At 37.6% G+C, this 15,316-nt stretch overlaps 1 protein-coding gene across 1 annotated transcript in view; it reads left to right on the top strand.

Annotated features, from left to right (window-relative positions):
• Nucleotides 1–200: 200 nt before the first annotated feature.
• Nucleotides 201–15,316, top strand: part of SI (sucrase-isomaltase) — a 98,561-nt gene continuing 83,445 nt past the window's right edge. Inside the window, 3 exon segments of the mRNA XM_032225133.1 lie at nt 201–357; nt 1,080–1,153; nt 13,582–13,702. Coding sequence (XP_032081024.1) covers nt 207–357; nt 1,080–1,153; nt 13,582–13,702 — 346 coding nt within the window. The 5' untranslated portion in view covers nt 201–206.

Below are 15,316 nucleotides of genomic sequence, written 5' to 3'. Positions count from 1 at the left end.
TGAAATCTTGCCAAGGAAACTTCAGGCACTAGTCCAGCTAGCCACTGAGAGTTAATACTGACCAGAAGGCCAAATAATGTTGTATGTTGATGTAAGCTCAGGATTTACTGAGGCCAGAGTGAATGTTGGAGTTGCAAGTTTATGTGCCAGAAATTGGACTGAGAGTTGAACATTAACTGGAATGCGAGGAATGTCATTTCTGGACTATGTGGTGGAGCAGGAACAGCCATGTACACTTGCATGTAGTATTGGACTGCAGATGGTCGACTGTTAAAGCCTCTCGCAATAGGATGCTGTCACTGATAGAATTAAATATGGTCCTTGTCTGGATGGACGTGGTGTTTTATAGCTGTTCAGGTTCGTATTTCATTAAAAAAAAGTGGCACGTGGCAGCTTTGCCTTGGCATATTGGAGGGCTTGAGCACCCAGGTTGAAAATTTATCGAACTTATCAAAAATTTCTCCTCAGCATCAGATCAGGGTGGTGAATGGAATAGTGAATGATTCTGGGCTGGGTCTTTTGGGAAGGCTGATTTTGTATTAAATGTATGTAAGCTGCTCAGAGTTGAAATATGAGAGTTGGATTACGATCTAAATGGAAATAAACAAATCAGCAAACAAGCTTAGTCTGCAATCCAGAACTAATTTAGGTAAAGTCACTCAACATACTGGACTTAATTCAGACGTTCTGCAGAATAAGGACGCTAATAAGGTATGGAGATTCATAGAAAAGAAAGTTACATCAGCCTATTTGATTCTCTTCTAAAAATTAAATGTATTTTCTGTCTGATATCTGTATATACTGATACATGCACAGTCCCTGAATGAATCACCACAATTCTAGTAAGCATCTGAATATTACATTCAAAGTAGGGATTGTTTTATACAGTGTCTAAATCTTGTTAAAACGAATAATTGAAATAAACCCTATTTTTCGCCATAGCATTTAGTGAGGAGTTCTCAGATTTCTTAACTAACAAAATACTTGTTTGTTGCATTTGCATTGCCTATTTATTTCTGTTGTTGTTGTTGTTGTTGTTGTTGTTCTCTGACTGATGTAATACATTGATTTATTTTTAGCCTTTTCACCTACTTGTCCAGTTATTCCTCTTCCTGAAAGAATAGACTGCATCCCGGATCAAGTGGCAACAAAGGTAAGTAGTGTATACAAGTTAAATAATAATAACTTATTGATTAAGAATTATTACATTTCCACCCATCTTAAACTATGAGTAGGGGTACGCCACAACTTACAAAAATCATTTAATAACCATTTAAAGTTACAACTGCATTGAAAAAAAATCACTTATGACCATTTTTTTATGCTTACGACTATTGCAAATATAAAAAAATATTTTTCCTTCCCACACTGGTGAAGATTGCATGTCCACATTTTTTAAAAAAAAATGTTTGCAAAGGGTTGGAATGGCCAATGGAATTGATCATGCTCATTGAAAAAAGCTTGGCAGCCCTACTTATTTCTTTATGCATGCATGCAATCACTTCTAAAGGCTCAGGAAGGTTTACAAATGTCATGTTGTTTAAACCATATCATGTGTCATGATTTAGTAAGCTAACAGACTGAGTTATTTGTTGGCACTCAAGTATAGCATTCATGCATCTTTTTGTGCCCTCAACAATATGCTCATGCAGAGGACTTTGAAATGCAGTTGGAGAATTTTGAGAAAAAAAAATAGAAAGAAAATAGGGGGGAAATGTGTATCAATAGAGGAAAAGAGCAAGAAAGAGAAGGAGAAGAAGAAACAATTGTCATCATCATTATTGTCACAATCAGATAGTTGGAAAAAGATGGAACTGCTATCATATGGGCCACCACAAAAAATACTTCAGGATTGCACGGAGAGGAAAGGTGTTTGGGTAAACTCCAACAATTATCAGAGATAAAGTAACCAATTAATATACATTTTTTTCATGAATTTGTGGGTGAAAATCCAGATGCAGTTTAATAAAGTCTGAACACAAATAAAGGCAAATACGTGTGTCACAAGATAATGTTGCAAGATCCAATCTGGGTCGCTCACCAGGACAAGAGGTTTAGTCTTCTGAGCTTTCAGACTTGTACTGGAGCACATTCTCAGATAACTTCTCTCTATCAGAATATGTGCCTTGGGTTATTCTATGCTTTATATTTATGTGGTGCTTTCCTTATGTGGTTGGTTGTTGTGTTGATGGCCAGCAATTGGCTGTTGTTTCTTTGTGCTGTTGTTTCCTGTGTGTCCAAGTCCTTGGCACATTGATAAGCTGGTGGTAAACCAGCACTGTTGACTGACAAAGGGCCTGTTTCTCAGGCTTCAAGCATTTCTCTGGCTACCTTTGTACCTGCATGGCCAACAATCTTAGTAGCTATGAAATTGAATATATGATCTTGTTCATTGCAATGTGAGGCTACCAATCAGTTTATGTGTCCTTGTATGACTGCTCAGAATTTGAACACAATTTTCTACCTATTATTATATGCTAGTTATTAAATAGGCAGAAGGGAATCTTCCTCTATGGAGATGTAAAAGAAATGATTTGGAGTTTACTTCAGTAAACCATCGCAACCAGCAGCTTGTTGGCTGTTGATCACACAAGTTTATTTAAGCAAAAGTTTCAAAATCTTTCGTGGTCTCTGAATCTATGGAGGAAAGCTAAAAATGTAAGAACTGAAGGATAGTATAACTGTTAGAATATTCATGACTGGGAGAGATATTCAGCCAATGAATAGGCATAGCAATAAGGTCAGCCAATGGGAGCTGAAACAGCTAGGAACCAGGGTGTGGTTTAGCCTGCAACCTTTTGAGTCTCTGCAAAGGATTGAAACAAAAACCTATGACCCTCTCTGCTCTGAACTCTGAAACTAGCTGTTCTCTCCTGCTTGTGTTCTGCTTGTAACTTCTGCCACGTTAAAAGAATCTACTATTGGTATTGTACATTTATTCATCTGTTATTATGTATATAAAGACGTTAATGAATCCAGCTGAATCAATTATCTGTGTGTGCTTTCTGGATTTGATTTTCCTAAAACTCTGATGAGAACTATGGTTTATTGTAACCATTCCCAGTTTGATACTTGCCAGATGTGTTCAACGATAATTGTCAAAAATTCCCAGGCAGTCCTACTTTAATGCATTGGAAGAACCTGTGGTGGAGGAAATTGGTTTATTGTGATATTGAAATGCAGCCAGTGTTACAGAACTTTGGATCAATAGACTGCATGACAAAAATCTTATTTTGAAAGTCATTACTTTCTTTTCATTAAAATCCTTTAAAAGAAGACAAGAAAATAAAAGTTTAATTATCATGTCAGCTTCAGCCTTATATAATTTAATACTTATACATAAAAGCCTGAACAGGATAGTTTTCACATACCAGGAAATTACCAGTGTGTATGCTTTAAGCCACTAGAAAGCCATTGCTGGTCAATTTTGTCATGCTTCAATCTTTTCTTCTTTCAAAGTGATGAGTTCACATAGCTAGACTAGTCTTGACCAGTGATGATACTCTTGCAGAAGGTACCTGAAAGAAGTAGATGATAGTACATGCTGTTGCTTTTTGGATGGTTCTCTATATATTCAAAGTTCTCTTTTTTAATCCCGTAATTGTTAGAAGGGAAACATAAGAGATGAAACTTGTAGGCAGAAACTGGCAGTGCATCGTCCACATGGAAACATTGTATAAACATTTAAAAGTGCCTGCCACAGACTGTTAATTCAAAAGATTAGGAGAGTAGGGGTAAGAGGATTCTTGGGTTCCCAGAACACAACAATTCCATCTGTCTATCCGTTTGTCCATCCATCCATCCATCCATCCATCCATCATCATCATCATCACCTTCATCATCATCATCATCATCATCATCATCATCATCATCATCATCATAATCATCTTCTTCTTCTTCTTCTTCTTCTTCTTCATCATCATCATCATCTCTCTCTTTCATCTATATCTATCTATCTATCTATCTATCTATCTATCTATCTATCTATCTATCTATCTATCTATCTCTGACTATCTATCTATCTATCATCTATCTATCTATCTATCTATCTATCTATCTATCTATCTATCTATCTATCTATCTATCATCTACCTACCTACCTACCTACCTACCTACCTACCTATCTATCTCTATCCTTATCTATCCATCATCCATCCATCTATCTAGCATCTATCTAGCATCTATCTAGCATCTATCTATCTATCTATCTATCTATCTATCTATCTATCTATCTATCTATCTATCTATCTATCTATCTATCTACCTACCTACCTACCTACCTACCTACCTACCTACCTACCTACCTACCTACCTATCTATCTATCTATCTATCTATCTATCTCTATCATATCTGGATAACTACAGTAGCTATAATATCTATCTAGCATCTATCTATCTATCTATCTATCTATCTATCTATCTATCTATCTATCTATCTATCTATCTATCTATCTATCTACCTACCTACCTACCTACCTACCTACCTACCTACCTACCTACCTACCTACCTACCTACCTATCTATCTATCTATCTATCTATCTATCTATCTATCTATCTATCTATCTCTATCATATCTGGATAACTACAGTAGCTATAATATCTATCTAGCATCTATCTATCTATCTATCTATCTATCTATCTATCTATCTATCTATCTATCTATCTATCTATCATCAACAGATCTATCATCTGTTATCTATGCCAGGATTGAATTTCTGGAGAGGAAACATTTGTAACATTTATGGCCTCAACCTGTGGTTCCAGTGGTGGTAGGAGCATTTGGGAATGTGACTGCTAAACTGGGGCAGTGCTTCCCACAGATCTCAGGGACGACATCAGAGCTTTCTGCATAGAAGGGTGCAGTGCTAGGAACAGCCAGATTACTGTGCAGAAACCTCAAAGTCCCATGCCTGAGACTGAGGAAGGCACATACTACTCATAGGTTGAGAAGGTTTTTTTAAAAAATAATAGTGATAATAATTATTATTTAATGTGATAATTTGTAAAACTAAAATATTTGTTCATCAAAATGTTAGCACCTCTTTTTCTTTCCTGTGAAGTGCCCTGAAAATGAAATACTTTTCATAACCATTTCCTACACATTTTCTTTTTGAGAAATTGGATAGTGTATATATATGTACGGGGTGGCGGGAACCATTTGCTGCTTAGGCAACTGGCTTGATACTCCAATTCAGTCAAATGTGTCAAAAGGGAATGGGAAAGTGTATTCAGTTGCTAATTTGATTGTGTATAATAGTTCACATTTAGTCACGCCTAACTGCATGTGATTCCTCTTGGACTATATTTGACACCGAAACTCCAAGTAGAGAATACTAAAATAGTAAATCCTTATAACTCTTTATTATGCTTCTCAAGAGAAGACATGGGAAAACTTTCCTTGCAAACAGAGGTTCACATTACTAATTCAGAATTATGGTCCTGCAGTGTTATTGTGTTAACTATGGGAATCAAGTGAAGGATTGGGGTTGGCCAAGGTAAAATATTCTTTCTTTAAAAACAAAACAAAAATAAACAATCACAAAGTTAAAGTCTATCTAGAGCAGCGGCTACCAAACTTGGCAATTTTAAGACTTACCTCCCAGAATTCCTCAACCAGACAATTTTAGCAAGGCTCAAAAAGCTAAACAGGATTAGACCTTGTTAAGACCTGGATGGGAGACCAACAGGACCAATGTACAGTAGGACAGTCTGGGAAATAAAAACAATCCTGAAAAAGGTAAAAGATAAAGCCCTGTTACAAACAAAATTGAAGTAACAATGTAATGGGAACAGTTGAATTCAACTTTAAAATGCATGTTGTTGTTTTTCTCCTTTCTTTTAAGAGCAAATTATGGGAGCATTAACAATATACAGGTTATTTTTTTTTTTACAATTTTTTTTACTTAAATTCTATTATACCACCCCTTTAAATAAAAAACAACAACTTTTCCTGAAATTAGAAATAGCATAATTTAATAAATACGTACATGTTGGCTGTGGAAACCATTAGAATTAATAAGCATATTTGCAACAGAGAGAATAGTTTTGAAGTTAGTCATGGAAAAGATAATGTTGCGTATTTAATAAATGTACACAGGAATTTAGCTCCAAAATATTTTTCCCTTCTAATCTATAATTCTTTTGTGATAAGAAATCAACCTTTCAGTGAAGAAAAATTTACATTAATGATTAATAACTTTTATTTAAATCAATTGCTTTGTAATGTTTTATAAGATGAATCACATAGATTCTGGGATAACATCCAAATGATGGTTGGTACTTGATTCTTGATTGATACACAACCCTCTTTAAAGATCATAGAGATAATTGAATCAAGGGAATAGAAAGGAATGAGTAAAGACTTCAAATTCATTTTAGCAAAAACTTTTGCAGTCAATAATTTGCATGTGTGTGTGTATCATTCTTGTGTGGAAGGATTGATTATATATATGACGAGCTGAAGGACAGAGAATGGAAGTAGTGACCTTCCTCCCATATTTGGGCATACCAGGGGTTGTGAAATATATACCTTCAGCTCGTCATATATATAATCAATCCTTCCACACAAGAATGACACACACACACACACACACACACACACACACACACACACACATGAATGTGAATGCTAGCGGGATAAGAATTGGTTCCTGTAACTTAGAAGATGAACAGAGATATTATTTGTAAAATACCATCAATATCTTTCTATTTCTGCTTAGTAATGAATGGAACCAGCCCAATTTGCTTCAAAATTAATCCAGACGCAAAGTAGTTTCTTATGTATGAAGAATACTAAGCATGAAAGAACATGTTGTTCTGATTTAATGGGAAAACAATGTAGCATTGGAGCTTCTTTCTCTTCTAAAATACTTCATAACTAAAGTGCTACTAATTAGTTACAAGACACTTTTTATTTCTCATAAAAAGTCTATTCTCTGCTTATGAAATTAATAATTTTGAGTACAGATTTAAATTAATATTTCTACTTTATATCCCCAGCAAATTTAACATTTCAGGATATATTTTAAAAAATGCTGGAAAAAATGTATTACTGAGGAGAGTGTATATGCAACGGTGGCCTTTCTTCTTAATTTTTCAGTTTCTTTGGGATTTGAGAGAGCTAAAGAAAGAAATAGGTATTTAATACTTATTTCCAGTAAAATGGGAATGAATAATTCTTGAAAAAGGTCAGATACCAGCTATCTGCTTGCTCAAATTTCCTTCTATAAATCAAATACTTCTTCAGCATAGTTTAATGTCTTGGCACTCCTGAAAGATAGGCTTTGCAACATTCTGACATTGGATTAGGAGTTAGTAAAATAAAGGTTCTGTAACCTGTAAAGTTATAGTCACCATCATATAAGGACTGTTAACTATTTATACAACCTCTTGCAGCAAATATTAGAAGATGCATGGCTCACTGTGATCAGTAAATGCATAGAAGTCATCAAAAGCATTGCACAGTTCTGTATGAAAACTAATGTATTTATTTACAGTAACTATAAGCCTCAGGTGAGATGGGCAGCAAACAAATTTAATAAATAAAAAAATAGAATTCTAATTCCATAGTACTAAAAATAAAAAAGAAAAGAAAAAGGGGACCCCCCCCCCCGAATAACTAATCCAGAACAAACTGATATAATTACAGAAAACAAAAATAACTCTCAGATAAAATCCAAGTTAGCTGCCCACACTCAGCCAGCTGGGACTTAAAGTTCATGGAAATGCAACAGTCTTAACCTATTTATGGAATTGCAGACAGTACTGCAAGTGGGAACTGCCTGTACTTGGTGGTGGTGGGGAAAGTATTCTGCAAGATGGAAGTTATTACAAAAAAAGGCTAGCTGTCTCATTCATTATCTGCAAGCTTCATGAAGGAAGGGAAGTTCCAGCTAGCACTCTCCTGGGAACCTGGCCAGATTGGTAGATTTGCTTGTGGCAAGGTGTTGCCTGATGTGTCCTAGTTCCACACTATTTATGGCCCTAAAGATGATGAATAGAACTTGAAATTGAGATTGGAGACTTGCTGGCAAGCAGTAATAATATAACTGTAGTATAGTTATAATATAAATAGCTCCCATTACTTCTCCCAGCTTCTGCCAACCTAGCAGTTCGAAAGCATGTAAAAATGCAAGTAGAAAAATAGGGACCACCTTCAGTGGGAAGATAACAGCGTTCCGTGCACCTTCGACTTTAGTCATGCCGGCCACATGACCATGGAGACATTTTTGGACAGCGCTGGTTCTTTGGCTTTGAAACGGAGATAAACACGGCCCCTAGAGTCGGGAGCAACTAGCATCTATGTGTGAGGGGAACCTTTACCTTTACATATAGTTATAATAAAGTTTTTACACCTAGACTACAATAATACAGTTTTAGTACTGTATTATAATACTATAATACAGTTTTATACCTGTAGTATAGATGTAGTATAGGTGTAATTCTTCATTGATGGAGCTCACCTGCCAATAATATTGCTGCCATATATTGTACATCTCTCCAAAGACAACCCCACATACAGCACATTGCAGTACTTCAGACAGGTGGTGAGAAAGACATGGGTTTCAGAGGTCAGGACATTGTAGTCCAGGTAGAGTCATAACTGGTGCAGCAGCCAAAGCTGGGTGAACCTTCTGCTGTTTAATAGGAATTGCAGGTCCAGGAGGAACCACAAGTCAGGACCTCAATTTTCTATTATGATGATCATAGATTAAGTTAATATAAAACAGTTCAGTACAAAATATAAATTAAAAATTAAAACATAAATTTTAATCCCAATGAAGTGTAAACATGATGTCAGCCTCTGCTTTGCTGCTGCTTCGGCTGCCATTGAAACGGGGAGGGGAGCATGGTATTTGGGAGGGGAATACTAATTGTGCTGGAGGAAGATTCTGGAGTTTCTGCTGCCTGCCTTACTGCGCATGCAGAGGAGGTTTCCCGCCAAGGCCAATGGCACGGACATTCCATCTTGGTGATGCCTTTCAAAGTTATCTCACACCTGACACTTGGGAGAATTATGATTGGACTGTAACTGGGATGCCAAGGGGTGGGGAATGGATTATTCTATATATCATTTGCTTTCGCGCCTAAATAATCAGTCTTCGCTTTGCTACGCTTGTAATCATTTATAATTAGTAAAAGTACACTTGATTCTATCAATGGAGTCTCGTGGTTTTCTTTCCTAATTATTCAATGGAGGAGTGCTGACACATGATTAGTACAAATTTAAATCCAACCATCTTATTGTCTAGCTACCTAAAGTATTATTTTATGCTTTGTGTCAACCAGTAGCAAAGAAGCAGAAATGGAGACAGATTTGCTCGGCTGCATGTGATATGGTATCTTCAGGAACTATTAAATTGAAAGACAATGTTCAAATGTTTGCAAAACGTGGTCGGTTCGATGTGTTGTTCATTACTTTTCCAATTATTTTTAATACTAACATTTGAAGACTAGAATATCAATTTTAATTAATTTAAATAATTTATTTCAAGATTTCCCCCTTAACAGATTAATGCAGAGGTTTCCAATCTGTGGGATATAGCCATGGACTATTCACAACTGGGCTGTATGAGTGACAGGCTGGCATACTTGCGCACACAGCCTGATTTACATGAATGGTGGGCGTCATTGCCCAAAGTACAACTTGTGTATGTTGTGGGTGCTGGCACTTGCAGCCCTATTCACATGAACAGTGACAACTGGTGCTCGCGGGTCCACTCAAGCGAGGGGAAGGTGCATGCAGCTGCCACTCACACAAATGATGCTATGCCCACACATGCGTGTGTGCATGTCTGCCCTTTGCAGGAAACCATCCCCACTCCATGATGGGCTGCCAAACTGGAAATTTTGAGGAATGCTGGTTCAGTGCATATTTCTAAGAGCACTATATAAGGCTCTTAAATTAAAAATCAGAATATCACCCATATATTACAGAGCTGAGATGGTTTGGATATGTAGCTGGTTTGGATTTGGATATACCCCCCAAAGAGGGTGAAAATCTGGATGTGTCTTATATACTGAATACAGCATTTTTGCCCTCCAGACACCCTGCCCCCTTCGCAAAAAATGATGTGCAGAGGGTTTGGGAGGTCTGCAAAGTGCTCCAGGGGGCTGGGGAGGGCAAAAATGAGCACAAATTGGGCTGATTTATGCTTGTTTTTGTCCCTCCCAGCCACAAGGAGCACTCTACAAGCTTCCTAAAGTCTATACATGCCCTTTTTTAAAAAAAAAAAAAATGGGCCCTTTTTCACAAAAAACGGGCTGGTTTTTGCTCATTTTTGGCCCCTCCAAACCCCCAAAAGCACTTTGTAAGCCTCTCAAATTCACTGCATGCCCCTTTTTTCACAAAAAATGAGGTGTCCAGAGGGTTTGGGAGGCTTTCAGAGTACAAAAACTTTCCTTTTTAGTTTACCTTTTCAAAATCTTGGTATGTCTTATACTGTGGTGCATCTTATACACTGAAAAATGCAGTATATTTTTGTTATATGTTTTATATATATGCTACCTAATTAGGGTAATGAAATGTTTGCAAGAAAGCCAGCAAGCTCAGAGGGCATGAAGGACCCATAAAATATATATTTTGATCATATTTTCCCAAGAAACATAACTTATTCATATACAGTTCCCATCATAAAAGTTTCTGATAAGACTAAAGAGCCAACAATCCATTGAAGAGGTCTCACGTTTTTGCCATTTCTTCCTTCTTTATAATATCAAAAGCCAATTTAAACTCTGGAGTGTTTAAATATCATTCATCTAGCGGTCAGATGTTATAAAATCAAGCTTTCTCTGTTCATCTGCAATGATTTCCTCATTTTCCAACCAGTCCCTGAATTTATCACAGTGGTGACTAATGCAAAGCTTTCCCAATTAGGCTTAGGAAACTAATGGAGTAATAGTTAATTAGATCAAATGTGAGCCCTTTCTTGTAAACCAGAACAATTACAGTCATATCAGTCTTCTGAAAACTATCTAGAAGAGTTAATAAATGTGAAGAGGGCAGCCAGAATTGGGATCCACTAGTCAGCATTATTCTTTGTCATTTGTACAGGAGTACAATTTAGAGCAAATGGCTTTGCCAGGCCTTAACTGGCCTGTGAGCCTTTCACCTTCTGAGTTGCAATAGGAAAACATCTTGGGAGCTCTCTTTTGGTGGTGAATGTCCAAGTCATAACCCTGTTTAGAGTAGCTATTGGGTGTTGTGATCCGCTAATGGCCTGTGGAGCTGACAGCAGAGTTGGACAGTGAGAAGGTTGGGGAGGAACATGAACCAGTCCTGGAGTCTGGGGAAGGCTTGGACAAGGGCTGTGCATTGGAGGCAGAGAAGGGGCCAAAACCATCTGATAGTTATGAGTCTGACATCAGCAAGGCAGAAGAACAATGGGAGCCTTTGCTCAGTCTGTGCATGCATAGAGTTGCCAGAAAGCAAGAACAATTAAGAAAAAGGGGTGACTTGGGAGTAAGGCTTGGAGATGATTGGCCCCTCTCATAAGACATAAAAGAGAAGCAAACAGACATGAGCCTTTGCAGGAAGCAATTAGTTCAAGGTCTGAGAAGTTCCATTTGACTCTGTGGTACGTTTGGCCTTGCAAAACTAATTGGCAATTAGGTCCCTGGAAACATTTCAAGGAAGATAAAGGTGAGTGCTTATCAATGGTGGGTTGCAAGTGGTACGCCCTGGTACAGGCATACTAGTGCCTGTCGGGAGCACAAGGTACCGTTCCAGTATGGTGCTCCGGAGGGCCCACCCTCCCACCCTCCTTACCTGTATTTGAGCTCTTCGGCGCTTCTGCACAGGTGCACAGAGCATACGGTGCCTGCGTGATGCTCCGCTGAGCAGCCAGAGCATTGCAGGGGCATCACAGAAGGTAAGGACGCATGCACATGCTGTGTGTGTGTGTACACACGTTCATGTGGTGGACGGCAAGCCCCGTTGCACCATACTAGTTGCAATGGGATCCGGAACCCACCACTGATTCTTATCAACACTACCCTGAAAGACTGACAACTCAACCAGACATCTGTCGGAATCTTCATATACTGTTGGAGAAACCATGCAGGCTATGACTGACCATAATTCACAGCCGTATAAATAAAAGAGGGTTTGGGGAACTAAGTTTGTGATTTATGCTTTCTCAGGAAGCCTAGGTCAGAACACTGGGATCAATATCCACTTCCAGAATCTGTGATGAAGATATTACTTAAGCTGCATCATCAAAGTAGTTTTGTAGTTGTACCACCCCAAAGTGGTATACCCATTGTATGAAAAGAATGAGATCTATTCCTGTTTTCGTCCAGTTATTGAAAGAAATTGAATTTTCCATATTTCCCTTTACTAAAGGCGTGTCAGGTTTTTGGCAGCTGTCTGAACTGAATGTATTGCCCCTCCCATTTCTCAAAGTTCCCTTTTAAAAGGTGCATTAAGTTTGGAAGAGTAGCAGGACACATTTTCCAGCAAGTGAATTAATTTTAAAATTTAGAATTAATTCCAATGTATATTAAGATGGAGGCTTTCTGAGTGCTATTTATTTATTTATTTATTTATTTATTTATTTATTTATTTATTTATTTATTTATTTATTTATTTATTTATTTATTTATTTATCTGTTTATTTATTTATTTATTTATTTATTTATTTATTTATTTATTTATTTATTTATTTATTTATTTATTAGACTTATATACTGCTTCATAGGGCTTTCAGCCCTCTCTAAGCTGTTTACAGATTTTTTAGCAAATTGAGTCAGCAAATTGCCCCCACAGTCTGGGTCCTCATTTCACCCACCTCCGAAGGATGGAAGGCTGAGTCAACCTTGAGCCGCTGAACTGCAGATAACAGTCAGCTGAAGTGGCCTGTAGTACTGCACCCTAACCACTGCGCCACCTCGGCTCATTTCTAAGTAGGAAAGGAAGTTATTTTTTTAGTGGCTAACATACTGTATGTTAGCTACTATTGCTTATATAACAATTGCTTGAATGCTTATAAGTCTGAAAAGCAACTCTTACTGGTAATTTGGAACACCTATAATTACAAATCTGTTTTCAAAAGATATATATGAACATTACAAACCCACTTAAAAAGTCAGTGATAGTTGGTTTCAAACTGTGCAGCTTGCCTGTCAATAATGATTAAAGGTAAAGGTAAAGGTTCCCCTTGCACATATGTGCTAGTCATTTCCAGCTCTAAGGGATGGTGCTCATCTCCATTTCAAAGCTGAAGAGCCAGTGCTGACCCAAGATGTCTCCGTGGTCATGTGGCTGGCATGACTAAATGCCATAGGTGCACGGAACACTATTACCTTCCCAACAAAGGTGGTTCCTATTTTTTCTACTGCATTTTTACATGCTTTCGAACTGCTAGGTTGGCAAAAGTTGGGACAAGTAACATGAGCTCACCTGGTTACATGGCACTGGGGATTTGAACTGCCAAACTTTTGATCAACAAGTTCAGCGTCTTAGCCACTGAGCCATTGCATTCCAGTCATTAATGATTATACACATGCTATTGTCCCAAAATTAATCTGGAGTTTATTTTGTTGATCGCAGTTCTTATTTCCTTTTAATGCTAATGATGCAGGATCTGTGTGTACTCCGTGGCTGTTGCTGGGATCCTCAGAATGAAACACATGTACCTTGGTGCTACTTTTCGAAAAATCATGGGTACCAAGTTCAAGGAATAATGTCAGATACAAATCCAGGTAAGCTGAAGAAACCTAAACTCCAGACTTATTAGATATTTGTAGATACAACATGCCCAGCATGTAAATAAGTCAATGAACATAAAATGTAAACTAAAAGTATTTTCAGCATATGGATAAACTTAATGCTTAATTTCTTTCTCATTAATACTCTTAAAATCTGATCAAGTATCTTCTTTGTATCTGCACCTCTTAACATGGGAAAGAGAAACAGTCATTCCTAAATTCTTAAACTTTCTGAGTCAAGAAGCTACGTTAGCATCAGTGGTGGGTTTTTACCGGTTTGGACCACTTCGGCTGAACCGGAAGAGGTTTGTCATCCTGAGTTGCTGGAACAGACAGTCAGCCAGGCCTGCCACACCCTCAGACCAGTTCTCCAGGTGGCACCATAGGCGCTGCCACCTTGTTCAGCGCATGTTAAGAGCGAGTTTTATTGCACTGTGCATGCCCACGTGGCGTGGCCATGATTGAACCGGCAGTAGCAACTGTCAGAACCCACCCCTGGTTAGAATGTTTGTTAATAAACTTTTGCTATTTAATAAGAAATTGGGTTTTGTAGTTATTTTAGTTGGGGGGTAGGGTTAAAATTGAGAAGTTGTTTTTTTTTACTATTTTTGTCACTTCTAAATATAAAATTAATACCTATAAAAATAAATAATTTTTCCAGTATTTTATTATGCATTGTTTTATTGTTTACTATGACTTTGTCTTGGACTATAAAGAAATAAATAAAAATAATTGTTAATTAAGTGCCAGTAAGATGAGATATTAATGATTCATATGGATCTGAGACTCCACAAGTTGTGAGAAAACTAGGAAAGGACTTAAGCAGATTTTCCTTTTGTTTCATGTACAGATTCGGTGGTTTTTTTTAGAACCCTACAGATTAAGCCCCCCCCCCCCCCCAAAAAAAAAACCCCTTAAACTTGGTCTAATAGAAAATTTAAGTCAATGCAGTTCTTTCAATCATTGTGCAATTTATCAGTGGCTAAGTGCAATGCAGAAAATTGTTACAGCATTTTCAAGGGGCATTAGCTTCTATGCAATGGAGAAGGCTAGTATAGAGGCTTCCAGAATGAAGTGGATCAACTAAAAGGCATGCATAATATAGAGAGATAAATTCAAAGCAGAAGTGGTATTCAGCAGGTTCTGACCAGTTATGGAGAACCAATAGTGGAAATTTTGGGTAGTTCCAAGAACTTGTAAATACCACTTCTGACTGGCCCCACTGTCCCATTCTCTGCCTCCCGAGTCCCAGCTGATCGGGAGGAAATGGGGATTTTGCAGTGACCTTCCCCTGGAGTGGGGCAGAAATGGAGATTTTACAGTATCCTTCCTCTGCCATGCCCACCAAGCCACACCCACCAAACCACACCCACAGAACCGGTAGTAAAACAAATGTGAATCCCACCACTGATTCAAAGTCTGTTTTGGTCTATAATTCATTGACTGATTTTCATCCAGAGGTTCACCATAATCAACTTCCTTTATTCGAAAAAAAAAATAGAAGCTGGACTGAAAAATGCTTCAGATATGTTGAATACAGATTTAATCTAAAGGTCAGAATGGACAGAATGCTTCATCGGTAAACTGCATGCCTTATTCTTTTACTTT

This window comes from Thamnophis elegans, chromosome 10 (genome assembly GCF_009769535.1).
Source record: "Thamnophis elegans isolate rThaEle1 chromosome 10, rThaEle1.pri, whole genome shotgun sequence".
Lineage (NCBI taxonomy): Eukaryota > Metazoa > Chordata > Lepidosauria > Squamata > Colubridae > Thamnophis > Thamnophis elegans.
Note: the sequence above shows the minus strand (reverse complement) of the source record. Positions and strands in the feature narration are given on the sequence as shown.